At 37.5% G+C, this 19,568-nt stretch overlaps 1 protein-coding gene across 7 annotated transcripts in view; it reads left to right on the forward strand.

Annotated features, from left to right (window-relative positions):
- MCM8 (minichromosome maintenance 8 homologous recombination repair factor) overlaps positions 1-19,568 on the forward strand; it is a 41,226-nt gene that overhangs the window by 8,930 nt on the left and 12,728 nt on the right. For all 7 annotated transcript variants that reach the window (XR_004486841.2, XM_049699997.1, XM_049699999.1 and 4 more), the window contains 8 exons: positions 583-686; positions 1,474-1,672; positions 5,031-5,116; positions 9,309-9,460; positions 9,705-9,900; positions 12,994-13,024; positions 16,217-16,357; positions 18,408-18,549. Coding sequence is in view for 6 of the 7 variants with exons in the window: in XM_049699997.1 (XP_049555954.1) it covers positions 583-686; positions 1,474-1,672; positions 5,031-5,116; positions 9,309-9,460; positions 9,705-9,900; positions 12,994-13,024; positions 16,217-16,357; positions 18,408-18,549 (1,051 nt within the window). In the remaining variant the exon portion in view is untranslated. The remainder of the gene's footprint in view (positions 1-582; positions 687-1,473; positions 1,673-5,030; positions 5,117-9,308; positions 9,461-9,704; positions 9,901-12,993; positions 13,025-16,216; positions 16,358-18,407; positions 18,550-19,568) is intronic.

Below are 19,568 nucleotides of genomic sequence, written 5' to 3' on the forward strand. Positions count from 1 at the left end.
TTTCTTTATCTTAATCACTGAATTTGGAGAAGTAGAAAATATTTTTTTTCCAGAATCCATCCAGAATATCTTTAAGGGGCTACTGTAAGGACTTTTAATACTAGGTTTAGTTGAGGCAGAAAGTAGCAGACAGGGATGCTGGAGTTTTCCAGCCCAAGGACAGCAGAACCCCAGGTAAAACATAACCCACTATAAAATAAGTAATCATAATAAAATATCAGAATTTTTTTTTTTTTTTTACGGTACGCGGGCCTCTCACTGTTGTGGCCTCTCCCGTTGTGGAGCACAGGCTCCGGACGCACAGGCTCAGCAGCCATGGCTCACGGGCCCAGCCGCTCTGCGGTATGTAGGATCTTCCCGGACTGGGGCACGAACCCACGCCCCCTGCATCGGCAGGCGAACTCTCAACCACTGCACCACCAGGGAAGCCCTAAATATCAGAATTTTAAAGGGCAGTTAGAGTTCTGTTAATATGCTCTTCTGAACTGTTTATATTCTTAACTTCATATTCTCTATAAAAGAGTTCTGCTTCAAGAGGGTATCTTGTTTTCAAACTTTTGAGTAAATGTCTGTCTTGTCTAGGTGTTAACTAAGGATCTTGAAAGGCATGCAGCTGAGTTACAAGCCCAAGAAGGATTGTCTAGAAATGGGGAGACATTGGTAAATGTGCCACACATTCATACAAGGTGAGGAATTTTCTGGTATTGAAGTGTTATTCAGAAACAGGCATTAAAGACTATTTAAGAGTGAGAACCTTATTTTATAAAGCCAAAGAAATCAGTAAAAAGTATATGAGTTTCTTGCTAACTCATTGGTCATCACATCCAAGTGAACCTGCTGAATTTGAAGAGATCTTGATAGAAATAAGCTTTTTCTGCCTAAATAAGTTGATTTGTGAACCTGCAAATTTTTGTAAGCATTGATTTTGGATGTATGCTTATCAAGACCCTGCTATTTACATTTAATAATCCATGTGATACACTAAGTGGTGTGATTAAATTTTGTTAAAATTATTAGATTTCTATTAAACACAGAGAACAAATGGAATTTTTTCTTGAATTCAACTTTTTATTGTATTATAAGATTTTAAATTCTCATTAGAAGAGATGAATAAGGTAATCATCAAGGTTGTTTCTTTGTTTTTTTTTCCTTAGAATTTAAAAAAGACATTTCCTAACATTTCTTGAAAAAGAATTTGGAGACTCAGAAGTTGCTGAATTTGAGACTTTCCTTTTGGCATTATTTTTTTCCTTTTTCCCTAGAGAACAGCCAATGAGACAAGAGGAAAAGTGAAGATTTAACTTTTTTTATTTTTAAGACTGATTTAATACTTGTAAAATTCCTGATATATATGGGGATGATATGGTTTGAGAATTCCATAGTTTCTTAAAGGGACTTGTGAAAATGCAGACAACCTCAGCTTTCTGCTCATTTTAAATGTATAGATAAATATGTTCCTGTTTTTGTTTTTAGGGTATACAACTATGAGCCCTTAACACAGCTCAAGAATGTCCGAGCAAATTACTATGGAAAATACATTGCTCTGAGAGGGACAGTGGTTCGCGTCAGTAATATAAAGCCTCTCTGTACCAAGATGGCTTTTCTTTGTGCTGCGTGTGGAGAAATTCAGAGTTTTTCTCTTCCAGATGGAAAATATAATCTTCCCACAAAGGTTATACCATGTTCTTTAACTACTTCCTTCTTTATCTTGGTAAAGAAGGCAAATCAATTTACAGAAAACATTTCCCAGTGTTTCTAAATACAGAGCTTATTTTTATTGTTTATTTTCAGTTTTTAAATTATAAAATACTTCAGGGTACAAAAAATAAACAAAACATCTCTATTCACCACTCAGAATTTACATTTTGCCAGCTCCAGCTGTATCTTGAAAGAAGTAAAGCATTACTGGTACAGCTTTTGTCTCTTTTTTACCCCTTGCTTGTACCATTCCCAGAGACAGTCATTATCCTGAAGTTAATTTGTATTCTTTCCGTTCATATTTTTATATTCTGGCTTAATAGGTACACATATTGTTTTCTTTCCTTTATTCTGCTGTTGGAAAGTGATGCATTCCTTTTTTAACTTTTTTTTAAAACTATAAATTTTAAAACTATAGAAAAGTGTAAAGAATAATGTAACTAATATCTGTGTACTACCATTATGGGTTGGCAAATATTTAGCTAATTTTTTTACAAAAAATATTAAGTGTAATAAAGGTAAAGTCTCTTTGTTTCCCTCCTCAGTTCCATTAACTTTGTTCCACCCCTAGAGCCACTATTCTCAAATCAGCATGTATTCCTCAAGTCTGCATTTTCATACTTGACTATATATGTAGGATTTGTTTTGTTTATGTTTACATAAATGATATACTGAATGTAACAAATTACAGCATTTTTTTCATTTGGTTATTTTGGAGTTCTACCTATCTTAATACATATCTAATTCTTTCATTTATTGTGTGGAGTAAATGAATAGCCACTGTTTATCCATAGTCTTGGCAGACATTGTGCTGTTTCCAGTTTTTCACAATTTCAAATAATGCTGCAGAGAACATTCTTGTACATGTCTCCTTAGCAGAGGAATTTCTCAGTTATATGCTATGCTTATTTTTAACATTTTTAGATGTTGCCAAAGTACTTTCCAGAATGTTGGTCCCAACTTACACCCCTGCTGGTGGTGTTAAGTGATTACCATTTCCCCATATTTTCATTAACACTTGGTATTGTTAGGTTTTTAAATTTTTGCCAGACTGATGGGTGTAAAATGGTATTTCATTTTTAATATGAATTTCTGTGATTTCTGTTATGTTTGAGCATCTTTTCACATCTTTATTGGCCATTCAGTTTCTTTATTGAATTTTCTGTTCATTTTTCTGTTTATACTATTGATAGGAGTTCTTTATGAATTCTAGATACTGAGCATTGATTTCTTACATTATAGATATTTTCTCCCAGTCTTTAGTTTATCTCTTAACTTTGTGGTACATTTTTTGCTTTAGAGTTTTATCAATACATTTTGACATGGTTAAATTGATCAGTCTTTTTCCTATGACTTTTACATTTTCTCCATGGCTTAAGAAGGCCTCCCTCACTCACTATTTATAAACATCTCTCTTACATTTTCTTTCAGTACTTTTAAGTCTTGTTTTTTCTATTTAGATCTTTCGTCCATCTGAAATTTAATTTTGTGAATGGCATAAAGCTAAGGATCTAATATTATTCTTTTAGGTGGAAAGCCAGTTGTCGCCATTTATTAATTAAGCCCTCTGTTTCTATTGATGTGTAATACATCATCTGTAGTACACTGTGCTCCTGTAGACATGTGAGTCTGTTTTATTTCACTGGTCCTGTACCAGGTCTACACAATCCTATTTACATTGACCTTATTAAAACTTTTGATAAGGTAGGAACACTTGCCATACCGATTCTTCTTTTCCAGAATTGCCTTTATCATCCTTAGACTTTAATAAGTTTAACATTTAGTACATTTTTACTCACACTGAAATTCCTAAGGCTTCCTTCTCTTGTAGGAAGAACAGAGTATGTTAGATTCAGCTATTGGTTCTGACTAATCAATGGTGTTGGTAAATGGGTGTCACCTACTATTTGGGCTTAAGATTCAGGACTGCCTTTAGGTCAGAGAGGCCAGATTTTTTTTTTTTTTTTCCCCTTTGGCTCATTTTGTGGAATCTTAGTTCTCTGACCAGGGATTGAACCTGTGACCTCAGCAGTGAAAGCACAGTCTTAACAACTGGGCCTCCAGGGAATTCCCTGGAGAGGCCAGAATTTAAATCCTGATTTAAATTGGATATTTTCTGTAAACATTATTTTGTCAGGGTATTTCCATGCCCTCTAATACAGTAGGTAGTAACGCTGACTTCATTACTCATGTCTGAACTTCAGTGAATCAAAGTGATCAGAAAGACAGTTGTTCCAGCTGATCTCTGTTCCAGTCACTATTGCTGCATAACTAATCACCCTACAGCATAGTGGCTCAAAATAACAAGAATCATTATATTATTTCACATGGTGTCTGTGGGTCAGGAGTTTGGAAGAACTGGTTGGCTGGGTACTTCTGGCTCTTGATCTCTTAGGGAGCTGGAATAGCAAGTGACTGGACTCACTGGGCACTGGCCAGTATCTCTCTTCCACGTTGTCTTTCTGTGTGGTCTGGTTTTGGCTTCTTGCCCACAGTATGGCAGCTCAGGACACTCATTCTGCTCACATGACTGCCAATAGCTTCAAGAGACAGAGGTCCAGCTGACTGGCAGAAATGGCTTTGCCTCTTTTGAGGCACCCTCAGAGGTCAGGCAGCATTACTTCTGTCACATTCGGTTGGTTACAAAGTGAGTCACAAGCCTGTCCACATCCCAGGAGGGGGAAATTAGACTCCAGCTCTTTATAGGGGAGTGGCAGGGTTCTAGAAAGGTTTGAAGGGTGATACAATTACAACTGTATTTGGAAAACACAGTCTGCCACAGTCTCTCTACTTATAAATGCATCTTGAGGTACAAACAGCAAACAAATGACTTACGAAAACTTGAACACAACTGACTTACATGTTGAGGACTGCCTGTGTGGTACAATAAACATTATACTATACAAGCAGTGCAAAAGGAGGTTAGATAGGAGAATTGGGGATTAAAGAAGACCCAGGAAAGGCTTTTGAAAAGGGGAGGATTGGAGCTGGGTATGTGGGACTGGATACAAGGAGATGTTCAAGGATTGGGAGACTACTTGGGCACAAAGGAAGGAATAAGTGCTTGGTGTGACAGGTGTGTAAAGAGACTTGCATACCCACAGCAGAAAGCATAAGAGCAGTCATCAAGAGGGACCAGCTGAAAAAGTGCCTCAAAAACAAAATCAATACAGAAGAAAATGGAAAGTCATTGCAGCTTTTAGTTCATCTTACTTTAATACCATTCTGGGACCAACTTTTAAACCAATACTAAATGAAGCATTTTAACTTGAATTTTCCTGAGATATGATTGTAGTATATCAAAATTTAAGTGCGAATTAATCTTGTTGCAGTGTCCTGTGCCTGCATGTCGAGGGAAGTCATTTACTGCACTCCGAAGCTCTCCTCTCACAGTTACGATGGACTGGCAGTCAATCAAGTAAGCAATCAGACTATTAAATAAAAGGCAGGTTTTAGAGCCCTCATACTGCCAAGTAAATCTACAGTATTCCTGTATTATACTTTGATGCTTCTCTGTAGATTGTGATAAAGTATATAATAAAAGGTTTACTTGCTGCAGAGTTATGTGTTGGAGTGATAATTGTCTTCATTTGAGATTTGTTTTCTATCAGATTCCAGAAAGGATTTAACGTACAAGTATTATGTCATTTTGCTATTGAGAAATCATTTTATATCTCATTTATTTTACTCATTGAATTGGATGTATATATAAGCAAAGCTGTATGTTTCATTCCATAATGTGATATCCTAGAAATAATATTGTTTTGAAGTTTTAAAATAGAGACTCCCTTAGAAATAGATACATTTCATTTTATGTTCACAATATCCATGAGGCATTTTCTATAGGTGATTAAAAAAAACTTTTTTTTTAAAGTCAGATAGTTTTCTCTATGTGTGTATATTTTTAACAATTTATTCCATTTTTTTCTGGCTGTAGTCCCATAACTCATCCCTAAATATAAAATAATGGGTAGTTTTGAAGTCAGGGTGCTATCCAGGAAACTTGGCTGAAACAAATGGTCTTTAAAAACTAAGAACATAGGGGAAAAGTGAAGTAGATTTCTACCAAGCCCTGTCCTAGCTTGACCTCCTAATGCCCTATAAAAACCAAGACCAATATATACAATAATTAACTGTGCACTATGCTGAGATCTTTACAGACACTCCATTTTATAAAAGATGAAATGTTTAAAACTCTTGAGTATGATCATGTGGGGGAGCCTGGTTTCCAGCCCATGTCTATAGCACTTTCACCACTGAAGGGGGTGGTGAGGGCCTCAAAGGTGCTATAAGGTTCACAGTATATGCATAGAAGATTCAGAGTGATTTAATTATTTGAACAAAATTTCTTTGTTTTCAGGTAAAAATAGACTAAAAATAGGCTTAAATATTTTAACTGGGTTTGAATGATCATCTCCTAATATTAGGAAATCAAACTTAGGGGTAGATGATTGAGAAAAGGAGGACATTTAAGTCCTTTTCTTGAGTTTTTAAAAGTAAGGTATTGCTCAGGTTCATTTTAAATGAGTTAGTTATAGTAAAACTTTGTTAATGCAATATTAGCTTACATAATTAATTGTCTTATTCTATTGCTCTGTAGGTACATAAAATGATTTTTTGCCCTAGAAGAAAGGCCTCCTTCCTGCCATATATAGTAAACTCAGTTTCAATTTTTTCTGAGCCTTAGCTTGGATGGCCATAAGGAATTAAGTAATTGTTTCTCAACTAGTGCATTGAAATGTTTGGATGAGTCAAGGTGACAGCTTTATTGTGTATATCAGAATCGAAGCCTTATAGTTGCAGCAGTCCCAGTTCTAGAAGTTCATCTGATGAAGACAGTCACAATATGTGCAGAAATAGCTTGCTGAAAGTATGTTTTCACAGTGTTGATAACCAAAAATGGAGAATAACCTAAACATCTGAAGAAAATATTATAAAAAGGATGATACTATGAACTATTGTGTAGCCACTAATTATGATGATGTAGGAGAGTGTTTTGAAATGACATCCAAAAATGTTTCCAATGAATTTAGTGATAAAGCAGGTCACAGAATGTTCTCTACTGTACAATACTGACTTTATTAAAAAAAAAAAACACTGGTAAATACAAAAACATGTTAAGAGTATACTGTCTGGGAGGTCAGATGAAAGTAATTGTTATTTTTTTCTTTCTGCTTATCTGTGTTTTTAAATTTTTACAAAGGTGACACATAGAAATATGTGTTCTTTTAATAAGAAAAGTGTAAAAATATACTGTTTTTCTTTCTTTTTTTTGGGCTGCTTTGGGTCTTTGGTGCTGCATGCAGGCTTTCTCTAGTTCTGGCGAGTGGGGGCTACTCTTTGTTGCAGTGTGCCGGCTTCTTATTGCAGTGGCTTGTCTTGTTGTGGAGCACAGGCTCTAGGCATGCGGGCTTCAGTAGCTGTGGCTTGCAGGCTCTAGAGAGCAGGCTCAGTAGTTGTGGCGCACAGGCTTAGTTGCTCCACGGCACGTGGGATCTTCCCAGACCAGGGATCAAACCCGTGTCCCCTGCATTGGCAGGTGGATTCTCAACCACTGCGCCACCAGGGAAGTCCCAAAAAATATACTTTTTTAAAGCAAGGTGACCTTAGCATGTTGTGTCACTCTGACACTTCTCATTGCAGTTCGCCAGTGTTTAAATATGCATTGAGGGTGAAAGTAGTGGGTAACCATGGAGCAGGGTTTGTGCTTACTTTCATCATTTAAGTGATTAAATTAAAAAGTTTTAAAATAATGTGTATGTTTTTAAAAACTCAATCAGCATAGAAGGCCACAGTTCCCACAACTTCTTGTTGCCTTATACATAATTCTAGATAGCATTCTTATGTCTCTTCCTTCACTTTACTTATCCAGTCTGTGAGCTGAGAATGTTAGAGACATGGTACCTGCTGTCCCTTCTCCCTCTTCCACCTTTTTTCAGTATGATGTTACTTTTAAATTGTCAAGGTTTACTTCTGTTTTCTAATGAGAATTATCTTCCATGTTTTATTCATAGGTCATATCTAATGAAACCAACAAACAGCACTTACATTTTTATGATAACATAAATATTGTTCAACAGAGAATCAAGTCAGGTGATCAGATGCCAAGAGAAAGAAATGTAATTTGTGTCACTGGGTTGTTTTGTTTTGTTGGGGTTTTTTGCCCCTTAAAGGAAAATGATCCAAGCATCAAAATCAAAAAGGATTCTTTTCTTATACTCCACTGAGTTAGCCCATATTTTAATATGCTTCATATTTGGACTATAACTGTCGTTTAGCACTTTTCCTACTCTTCGTAATCTTTTTATCCATGGTGTTCTGAAAACGTCTGAGTCTATCTAACTGTGTCTTCATCTTGCTTGATACTGATTGGCCCTTTTCTTCTAGAGTTGTCTAACTCTAGAATATCTATTTTCTATTTTCTCTCTTTGGGCTTCTTATCAGGTGTATCCATTCAATTGTTTGTCCTTCACCCTTTGTTTTCTTTATGCTCTTTTCTAGATTTCTTTGGCTTTTGCTTGTATCCTTTCTATAAGTGTTTGATTTTTATATACATATCTTTAATTTTTCTGATCTCACACTTGTTTTCCAATAGTTTCTTTTTCATAGCAGCTCATTCTTGTTTTATGATGGTAACATTTTCTCAGAAACTCTTAAGTAGTTTTTTCTTTGTTTTTAATGCTTTTCTCCTTCTTTAATTATTGCCATTTCATCTTCAAATATCTGATGAGGAATGAGAAATTATTTGGAGTAGGTAAGATAAGTTTCCTTTGCTATTTTTTAGGTAGGAGCTTTTCTTCAAAAAGCCTCATCCCTAGATAGAGGGTAGGGTTTTGACAACCAGATTTTGCTTTATGAATGTGTTTTTGAATTTGGCCTGGGCTCCTCAAATGCCAGAATGAGGAGGCTTATGCTGGAGCTCTGATATCCTCTCTCGGCACCTTAGTTCCCCTCATAGAGTAGATGGCTCTGTTTCCTTAAAACAGTGCTCTGGTTTTTGCCAGATGGGGAAGCCTGATGGCTTTCCTGGGATGCCCTCCTTCTTCTTCTACCCACCTATGCCCCCACCTTCCAAATAATTTCTGAACAGCTCTTCTGCGACTTGTCTTTCAGTTGATTATTCTGTTTTGTTTCAGCCATCTGCTCCCACTTGCCATTCCTGCCACCTCCAACTTACAAGCCTCTCTAGGGCTGAGAACATTGGCTCCCACTTCTCTTGTACCCTTGTAAATTTTTCCTGTGTGTATTCTGGAATTCATTTTATTTTATCCATCAGTACTTTCCCATTTGCTGTTTTATAAAATTTCATTAATATCTCTTATTTGATGATGGCACCTCTGCATGCCCCAAAACTTCTCTTCACTCTTTTAGTGACTGTTGTTTTGGTGGACACTTTAGAGGGAAGGTAGGCAAATGCATGTGCCCATTCTGCCATCTTTAATTGGAAATTGCTGAAGTAGTTTTAAATATACCATTGAACCTTTTCTTTTTTTTTTAAACTAACTGCCCTTTATCTATCTCAGCATCATGTGGACCCTGAATAGTTACTGTGTTGACCAAATAACCCAAAGTCAGTTTATGTACTGACTGAAAATTGTTTAACTTTTTAGAATCCAGGAGTCGATGTCTGATGATCAGCGAGAAGCAGGTCGGATTCCACGAACAATAGAATGTGAGCTTGTTCACGATCTTGTGGATAGCTGTGTCCCAGGAGACACAGTGACTATCACTGGAGTTGTCAAAGTCTCAAATGCTGAGGAAGGTGTGGTATAACTTTCCTTAATTCAATTGTCCCTCAATAGTTTGTCAGCATTCATCTTTTCCCTTTTTAAGATACTTCTGAATTTCCATTAATTTAAAGAACTTGATTCTTATATAGGTGAAACTTTTCCTCTAAAATAAAAGTTTATTTATAGCTCACCATGCCTTTCTTTTACAGTCTACTTGAATCTTTGTAGGGAAAATGAAAATACCAATTATTGTATATCATACTTTGAAATTTACAGGTTCTCGAAATAAGAATGACAAATGCATGTTCCTTTTGTACATTGAAGCAAATTCTGTTAGCAACAGCAAAGGACAGAAAACTAAGCCTTCCGAGGATGAGTATAAGCATGGAACATTGATGGAGTTCTCACTTAAGGACCTTTATGCCATCCAGGAGATTCAATCTGAAGAAAACCTGTTTAAACTCATTGTCAAGTATGTATGAGGTTATCTCAAGTTTTACTTTATCGTGTGCATGTTGGGGGTGCTCTTGGCTACCAATAACTGAAAACTAATCAAAATGTTTGCAAATTACAATTCATTAGACATCTTTAGACCTGTGCAGCCAAGTCATTGAAAGAAGGAGACTAAAGGGTGAACTGCATACATAATATTTAAAGAAGGGATAAAATTTCATTTTTTCAGTTCAATTCAAAGAATCAGAATAAATAAGGCCATATATGAATATATGAAGTATTATGTTGAATATAAAGAAGTATTTTACATTTGTCAATTGTATAAATAGGAACAAACAAAAAGGACAGAGTGGAAGAGATATAATCCAGCTAATCACCCATCTTTGTACAGCCCATAAGCTGAGTGGTTTTTACATTTTTTCATAGCTGAAAAAAATTAAAAAGAATATTTCATGACACACAAAACTACATGAAGTTCAAATTTTGCTATCCATAAGTAAACTTTTATTGGAACACAGCCACACTTGTTCATTTACATAGTATCTGACTGCTTTTGAGCTACAGGGGCAGAGTTGAGTAGATGCAATAGAGAATGGCTCACAGATATTTATGTGTTTGTACCTTTACAGATAAGTTTACTGATCTCTAGTTGAAACAATAAGGAAAATTTACTATATTACACAATCTAGTTACTCAACTGAAGAGTCATGGGACAGTGAATTACAAAGTCATTTCAACTACTTGTATGTAGGGTGTTGTTTGTTTACTTTTAAAAAGCAAGAAATAGATTCACATCGAAGTCACTTACTATTGATAAGTATTTCATAATATTTTTTTATTTCCGTGTTATTGCCCTGCAGTAGAGAAGAAGCAGTGTAGAGGCATTTTTGCTTTAGTGATTACGAGCCTTTTCTAGAAGATAAACCTGAGTTAGAATCTTGCTTCAGCCACTTCCAATGTGATCTGGGGCATGTTAATTTCTCCTTCATTTTTATCTTCTTAAAGTAGAAATAATAATACCTGCCTCAGAATGTTGTTCTGAAGATTAAATGAGATTTCATTATGTACTTAACATAGTTAACACAATGTGCTGTTATTTTGAAGTATTTTGACAAATTTTTGGATAACTTTGAAGAAATAGGAGAAAATGTGAGAGACCGAATAGTAGCTGTACCAGAGGTAAAGAACTGAGGTTTTGAAGTGCATTGTATTAGAAAAATTGATCTTGTCACGCTTTTCTCTTCACCTAGGCTTTGGGCTCTAGGAGAATTTAACAGTTTTTCTTTCTGCCTTTAATATGTTAATTAGAAAGCTGGGAAAAGTATAGAGTTCCTCAGGAGTTCTTTGTCCTTAAACCCTTAGAGATGTCCTTTGAATAGATGGCCATCCAAACCCACCCTGGGAGAGAGGGTGCTCTGAGCTAGGGTGGCGATGTGATCTGGTGATAAATGTTGGGGTGGTGAGTGGTCTGTAGCAGGTGGCCAAGGAACACCCTGGTTGAGGACCAAAACACCTCTTTGATTGGTACCTCTTACCAGTTATAAATAAAAATGAACATTTGCAGTGGTCCTTCTTCTGTCATACTTAAGGAAGATAAGTTAGTATGAAAAACCTGGGTTTCCTTCCTACAGTTTGCTTTTACCTTTTAGTTCTAAGTTTGTGATTCCAACATCAAAACTTGAATTTTTCATGGTCCTCCATTTGTGAATCTTGCAGGGGTTGGCAAACTAGGCAGGCTGCTTGTTTTGGTAAATAAAGTTTTTATTAGAGCACAGCCCCACCCATTTATTTACAAATTGTTGGCTTTGACAAAAGTTGGGTAGTTGTGACCCAGACAGTAAAACTGAAACTGTTTACTTTCTGGCCCTTTAGGAAAAATGTTGTCAACCCTTGCTAGATTAATTGAGGCCTATGAAAAGAGAATGGAGAAGACAATAGAAGGCTGTTTTAGTTTAGGTTCCTTCAGAAGCAATGATTTGCATAAATGTAGTTTCTTTGGGAGGTGATCCCCAGAAATACTGGGAGGAGAATGGGGAAGTGAGACAGAGAAGGGAGGGCAGTTAGTGTATGGTACCTTAATGGAGGCTTAATAAAGGCTTAATCCTTCTGAGGCCTCTGGGACACTTGACTATAGAGCTAGCCTCAGTATTTTTCCATCTAAGGGCCTAGATTTGGGGCTGCTCCTGAGAATATTAGACACCCGAGCACTTCTGGCCTGCCCAGCCTGCCTGCTGATGATGCTTCTGCAGCCACAGAAAGCCCTTTGGCAGACAGGTGCAGGTGCTTGGTAAGAGGCCAGCAGTGATCATGCAGGAGCACGCTGAACAATGATTGCCAAGGGGAAGTGGCAGGACACCAACTTCTGTGTTGACATGTATTAACAGGGATAATGATTCACAGTTAACTGATTATATCTCTTCCTCCCTGTCCTTTTTGTTCCTGTTTATATAATTGATAAATGGGAACTACTTCTTTATATTCAACATAATACTTTATATATTCATATATGGCCTTATTTATTCTGATTCTTTGAACTGAATAAATGAAATTTTATCCCTTTATTATGTACTCATTTCACCCTTTAGTCTCCTTCATTCAGTGACTTGGCTGCACAGGTCTAAAGATGTCTATTCATGTAAAATAGAATGTAATTTGATATCCTAAAGCCTAAAGTAGAAGACCATAATTATGATCTTTTTTTTTTTTTTTTTTTTTTTTGTGGCGCTCCATGTGGCATGAGGGATCTTAGTTACCTGACCAGGGATAGAACCCTCGCCCCCTGCATTGGAAGCGTGGAGTCTTAACCACTGGACCACTAGGGAGGTCCCTATGATGCATTTTAAAGGCTAGTAATATAAATGCTTTACAAGTGTCCTGCCTCCCTTACACAGGCACACTTTTTAAAACATTCTTCCCTTTATAGATTCACCAAGAATTTTGATAAATTTACTGTTAGAATAAAATTTCTTGAGTTGTTTGAGGAGATGTAAATTTTTATTTTTTACTATTTTCTTTTGATGCTAAATAAAGCAAGTTAAGCAAATTGTAAAGTAGATCTTCTAGTGTATCACTGAAATGTAAGTTAGAATTTATGTCATATTCTGTTTTTCAGCTCGCTTTGCCCTGTCATTTTTGGTCATGAAGTAAGTATTTTACCTCCTCTTTGCTCAAAAATACATAAATTTGGCAAAAATAGTATATAGAGATATCACAAATAATAGTCATTTCTGTTGGACAGTTATTCATATTTTATTTATTTATTTAAAGCAATTAAGTTTAGTATTTTTTTTTAACATCTTTATTGGGGTATAATTGCTTTACAATGGTGTGTTAGTTTCTGCTTTATAACAAAGTGAATCAGTCATACATAAACATATGTTCCCATATGTCTTCCCTCTTGCGTCTCCCTCCCTCCCACCCTCCCTATCCCACCCCTCCAGGCTGTCACAAAGCACCGAGCCAAAATCCCTGTGCCATGCGGCTGCTTCCCACTAGCTATCTACCTTACTGCGTTTGTTAGTGTGTATATGTCCATGACTCTCTCTCGCCCTGCCACAGCTCACCCTTCCCCCTCCCCATAACCTCAAGTCCGTTCTCTAGGAGGTCTGCGTCTTTATTCCTGCCTTACCCCTAGGTTCTTCATGACATTTTTTTTCTTAAATTCCATATATATGTGTTAGCATATGGTATTTGTCTTTTTCTTTCTGACTTACTTCACTCTGTATGACAGACTCTAGGTCTATCCACCTCATTACAAATAGCTCAATTTCATTTCTTTTTATGGCTGAGTAATATTCCATTGTATATATGTGCCACATCTTCTTTATCCATTCATCCGATGATGGGCACTTAGGTTGTTTCCATCTCCGGGCTATTGTAAATAGAGCTGCAATGAACATTTTGGTACATGACTCTTTGAATTTTGGTTTTCTCAGGGTATATGCCCAGTAGTGGGATTGCTGGGTCATATGGTAGTTCTATTTGTAGTTTTTTAAGGAACCTCCATACTGTTCTCCATAGTGGCTGAACCAATTCACATTCCCACCAGCAGTGCAAGAGTGTTCCCTTTTCTCCACACCCTCTCCAGCATTTATTGTTTCTAGATTTTTTGATGATGGCCATTCTGACTGGTGTGAGATGATATCTCATTGTAGTTTTGATTTGCATTTCTCTAATGATTAATGATGTTGAGGATTCTTTCATGTGTTTGTTGGCAGTCTGTATATCTTCTTTGGAGAAATGTCTGTTTAGGTCTTCTGCCCATTTTTGGATTGGGTTATTTGTTTTTTTGTTATTGAGCTGCATGAGCTGCTTGTAAATTTTGGAGATTAATCCTTTGTCGGTTGCTTCATTTGCAAATATTTTCTCCCTTTCTGAGGGCTGTCTTTTGGTCTTGTTTATAGTTTCCTTTGCTGTGCAGAAGCTTTGAAGTTTCATTAGGTCCCATTTGTTTATTTTTGTTTTTATTTCCATTTCTCTAGGAGGTGGGTCAGAAAGGATCTTGCTGTGATTTATGTCATAGAGTGTTCTGCCTATGTTTTCCTCTAAGAGTTTGATAGTTTCTTGCCTTACATTTAGGTCTTTAATCCATTTTGAGCTTATTTTTGTGTATGGTGTTAGGGAGTGATCTAATCTCATACTTTTACATGTACCTGTCCAGTTTTCCCAGCACCACTTATTGAAGAGGCTGTCCTTTCTCCACTGTACATTCCTGCCACCTTTATCAAAGATAAGGTGTCCATATATGCGTGGGTTTATCTCTGGGCTTTCTATCCTGTTCCATTGATCTATCTTTCTGTTTTTGTGCCAGTACCATACCGTCTTGATAACTGTAGCTTTGTAGTATAGTCTGAAGTCAGGGAGCCTGATCCCTCCAGTTCCTTTTTTCATTCTCAAGATTGCTTTGGCTATTCGGGGTCTTTTGTGTTTCCATACAAATTGCAAAATTTTTTGTTCTAGTTCTGTGAAAAATGCCAGTGGTAGTTTGATAGGGATTGCATTGAATCTATAGATTGCTTTGGGTAGTAGAGTCATTTTCACAATGTTGATTCTTCCAATCCAAGAACATGGTATATCTCTCCATCTATTTGTATCATCTTTAATTTCTTTCATCAGTGTCTTATAATTTTCTGCATACAGGTCTTTTGTCTCCTTAGGTAGGTTTATTCCTAGATATTTTATTCTTTTTGTTGCAATGGTAAAGGGGAGTGTTTTCTTGATTTCACTTTCAGATTTTTCATCATTAGTATATAGGAATGCCAGAGATTTCTGTGCATTAATTTTGTATCCTGCCACTTTACCAAATTCATTGATTAGCTCTAAGTATTTTTTTTTAATTAATTAATTTTCTTTGTCTCTGTTGGGTCTTCATTGATGTGCATGGGCTTTTCTCCGGTTGCGGCAAGCAGAGGCTACTCTTTGTTGCCGTGCGCGGGCTTCTCATTGCGGTGGCTTCTCCTGTTGCAGAGTGTGGGCTCTAGGTGCGCGGACTTCAGTAGTTGTGGCGTGTGGGCTCTGTAGTTGTTGCTTGCGGGCTCTGGAATGCAGGCTTATTAGTTGTGGCACAGACGCTTAGTTGCTCCGTAGCATGTGGGATCTTCCCGGACCAGGGCTCAAACCTGTGTCCCCTGCATTGGCAGGTGGATTCTTAACCACTGCGCCACCAAGGAGGTCTCTCATATTTTAGTATGAATCATTATATGAAAGATAAACTACAGTCCCTTGTAAGACAGAGCTGCTTACCAGTTAGAGTCAATAGGAATGACCTTTTTTTAAAGTGACTCTGGACACTGTAAATGTTAAAGCAGAAATTAACAAAGATTTCTCAGTTTTGTGGAATGGATTCAATGCCTGGAAAGGTAGGTCTTCACTCAGTGACTTTTAAGATAACCTGATCTTATATGCTTTCTAATTTAAGCTTTTTATTGTTTTTGTTTTTGTTTTGCGGTATGCGGGCCTCTCACCGTTGTGGCCTCTCCCGTTGCGGAGCACAGGCTCCGGACGCGCAGGCTCAGCGGCCATGGCTCACGGGCCCAGCCGCTCCGCGGCATGTGGGATCTTCCTGGACCGGGGCACAAACCCATGTCCCCTGCATCGGCAGGCGGACTCTCAACCACTGCGCCACCAGGGAAGCCCTAAGCTTTTTAATCATTTACATTAAAGAAGTTTATATTTTTAGACTTACTTTTCTTAGGAAAAGAAAAACAGAGTTCAATCATGCTTTAAAAAAAAAGAATCCACACACAAATGTTGTAAACATCGGAGGAGCACCCCTTTTGCTAGTCATCTTTATGTTTTTCTCACTTGTTTCTTCTCTCTCTTCTTTCACATCTGAGCTTGTTAAAGCAGGTTTGGCGTTAGCACTCTTTGGAGGAAGCCAGAAATATGTAGATGACAAAAACAGAATTCCAATTCGAGGAGACCCACATGTCCTTGTTGTTGGAGACCCAGGCTTGGGAAAGAGTCAGATGCTACAGGTAGGAAATCAGACATTTAGTATTTGACCTTTTGCTTATAAAATGCATGACTAATTCACAAGTGAATTTTCTTAAAACATACAGTGTTTGTGTTCCAGAGGGTATTATTTGTCAGGTAGTGTGAGTGAGTTGGGGTTTGTGTGAATAATATATAACTTGTATCTGGCCATCCTTTCAAATTGAGCCAGTCTCCTGTCACTCAGGCTGCACAAGCATGCTGCTCTGTTAAGATGTCAACTATTGTGAAATATTAACCATTTCCCTAACTCCCTTTTTTGTATCCAGCGTTGCTTTGCTAGTCTTTGTTGTTGTGACCTCACCTATGAAAAGAATAGTTCAAGAAAGTAAAGCAGGGTAACCTGTTCTCTCTTCATACAGCTACATAAACACTGTATTGGGCTTTAAGAATAGTCTGATAAAGGTAAGAGGTCTGTCCTATCCATCTCCACTGCTTCTTTCTGAGTCTAAAACAAGGAAACTTCTATGACCAGTCTGTTGTTGGTCCCCAAGATGATTTTGGCTGTGCCAATCAGAGCCTAGTAGTTCTCCCCTCCAGGGCTTATGCTGGCCCTAGAAAATGCAGCTGGTTGGAGTGCTTCTGGTTTCCTTGGAGTGATACCTGGTAAGCCAGCAATGCATATCACTATCACCTTTGGAGATTTTCGAAAATACCGTGGCCGTCCCCGGTATTAAGAATTAAGAATCTGTGGGTTAGGATCCTAGCATCTGCACGTTTATAAACACAGGTGATTCTGAAGTGCAGCCAGGATTGAAAACTCTTGATCTCATTGTATTATAAACCTACTGTCCTTCATGTCAGAGTCATTATTTATTCCCTATGGCTGAGTGTTAAATCACTTATCATTTTAATTCCTAATCTGATATTTATTTAATCCTGTGTTTCCCAGTTTTGTTCATTTTGGCCAATTGGGTCAACTTTTTTTTTTTAATTCTCTTCTGAACACATGCTATAAGGCTGACAACTGAGGCATAGAGTACCCAGTTATAGCTGAAACAGAGTTGATAGTAAAAATGAAAACAGTATATACTTAGGTAGAATATGCATGTAAAAGTGCATGTGGGGATCTGAATTGCATTTAAGTCTGCTAGCCCCACTAAGCCAAGGTTTTTAAAAATTAGGCTAACACTAACAGTTATGAGTTGTTTATATTTTTAAATTATGTTTTCCTTTGACCATTTAGCAAGCCATCATACTCTCAAACTAACAACTAAGGAATTACAAGTAACAAAAATAATGATAGCTACCATTTATTTAGCTAGGCACCGAAGCATCACTTGGGTTGTATGCTACGCAAGTCCAGAGCGCACTATTGACATAGATAGCAGTGTAAGTGCTGTCTCCTAAGGTTGTGGGGTGCACAGCTGTGTACAGCAGCCTTGCACAGGGCATGTATTGTATGCCAGGTACCAGGTTAAGTGCCTTGCATATACGATCTCATTTATTCCTCAAGGCAGTATGTGATAAAATATAAGGAAGCTGAGGCTCCGAGAGGTTCAAGAGCAGCACCACCAGTAGATGCATGGTAGAGCCAGGATTTAAACAGGTCTGTCTGACTCCAGAGATCCATACTTTTAGCTGTTGTGTCATTTAACTACTTTTCTGTCGTGCCGTATCTTATTTACTCAGAAGGTGAGCACTGTTGAGCCATTTTATTACCTGATGTTTAAAGAAGCATTGGAGTCTCTGAAACTAAACTTAGTACTTACATTTTTGCTATTTCAACTTGAAAATGAAGCATAAAATGGAATTGTGTAGAGTATTCACATGACCACAGACTTCAGAATCAGGCTGCCTGGGTTTGATTGAATCCTAACGTCACACCTTCATAGCTGTGTAAGTTACTCTCTTCAGACCTTAGTTTCTACATCAGTAATAGGAGTGTTACCTTCGTCTTACTGTGGTGGTGAAGATTGTACAGTAAAGCTCTTAGAAGAATACCTGGCATATAGCTAATATTTGTGAGCAACTACTATAGCTATTATTTCCCTTTTACTTTGGTTGATTCTCTTAAACTCTTTGTTTCATTAGGCAGTGTGCAATGTTGCTCCACGTGGCGTGTATGTTTGTGGTAATACCACAACCACCTCTGGTTTGACTGTAACTCTTTCAAAAGATAGTTCCTCTGGAGATTTTGCTTTGGAAGCTGGTGCCCTGGTACTTGGTGATCAAGGTAAGAGGCCAAAGGAAATAATAATTTTGGGGCTTTTTTTTTTAAGCCCTTTCCTTTTCAGTTAATTTCTTTACAGTCTGTTCTAAGAGTCATTTGGACAACACCGTCCCAACCAGTGAGTTGAGAATGAGTGCCAGAAAAACAAGAAATGCACATCTCATCATTTTGTTTGTCTGTTTTTTTAGGATATGATGGATAGTTTATAAGAAATCTAGTTGGAAGGCTCAGCAGGAAGAGATCGCCAGTTGGGCTTTGCTACCTAAATTTCTCTTTGTGATGCTTTAACCCGATTGGGAAAACATATTCCTGTGCATGTATCAGGCAGTGCCCAGGTTCCAGTCCAGCTGAGGTCATTCATTCCTTCCAGTTTGCCAGTGACATCACATTTCTAAATCTAGTACCTGTCAGCCATGTTTGACACAGCTGATCACTGCTGCCTCAGTGAATACTGTATCTCCTTGGTTTCAAGGACACTGCACTCTTCTGGTTTTCCTCTTACTTTTATTCACTGTTCAGTCTCAGTCTTTACTTGTTCTTCGTCTCCCCAACGTTTTAACTGGTTGGCTCCTCAGGATAACTTAGTTTTTGTACTATTTTCTTCTCAGTCTGTACTTACCTTCTTGATGATCTTATCTAGCTTCATAGCTCTTTACCTACTTATATCCTGAAATTTTCCAAATTTATGTTTCCTCCCCCTTGAACTCCAGGCACATATTTCCCCTTGCCTATGCAGTATCTCTACAGCTTTCTCAAACTTAGCGTGTCCAAAACCAAAATCTTGATCTTCCCCTTCAACCTATTCTTCTTACAGTGTTTCCCATCTTAGTAAATGACACTTCCATCCTTTTATTTGCTCATATCAGAAAACGTGAAGACATTCTTGACTTTTTCTCATACCTCACATCCAGTCTGTCAGCAAATCTTGTTGGCTCTACCTTCCAGATATAACCAGTATCCAACCACCTCTCCACTGCTGCTACCCCAATCCAAGACGCCATCATCTCTCACGTGGATTATTA

Source organism: Orcinus orca, chromosome 16 (assembly GCF_937001465.1).
Source record: "Orcinus orca chromosome 16, mOrcOrc1.1, whole genome shotgun sequence".
Taxonomy (NCBI): Eukaryota; Metazoa; Chordata; class Mammalia; order Artiodactyla; family Delphinidae; genus Orcinus; species Orcinus orca.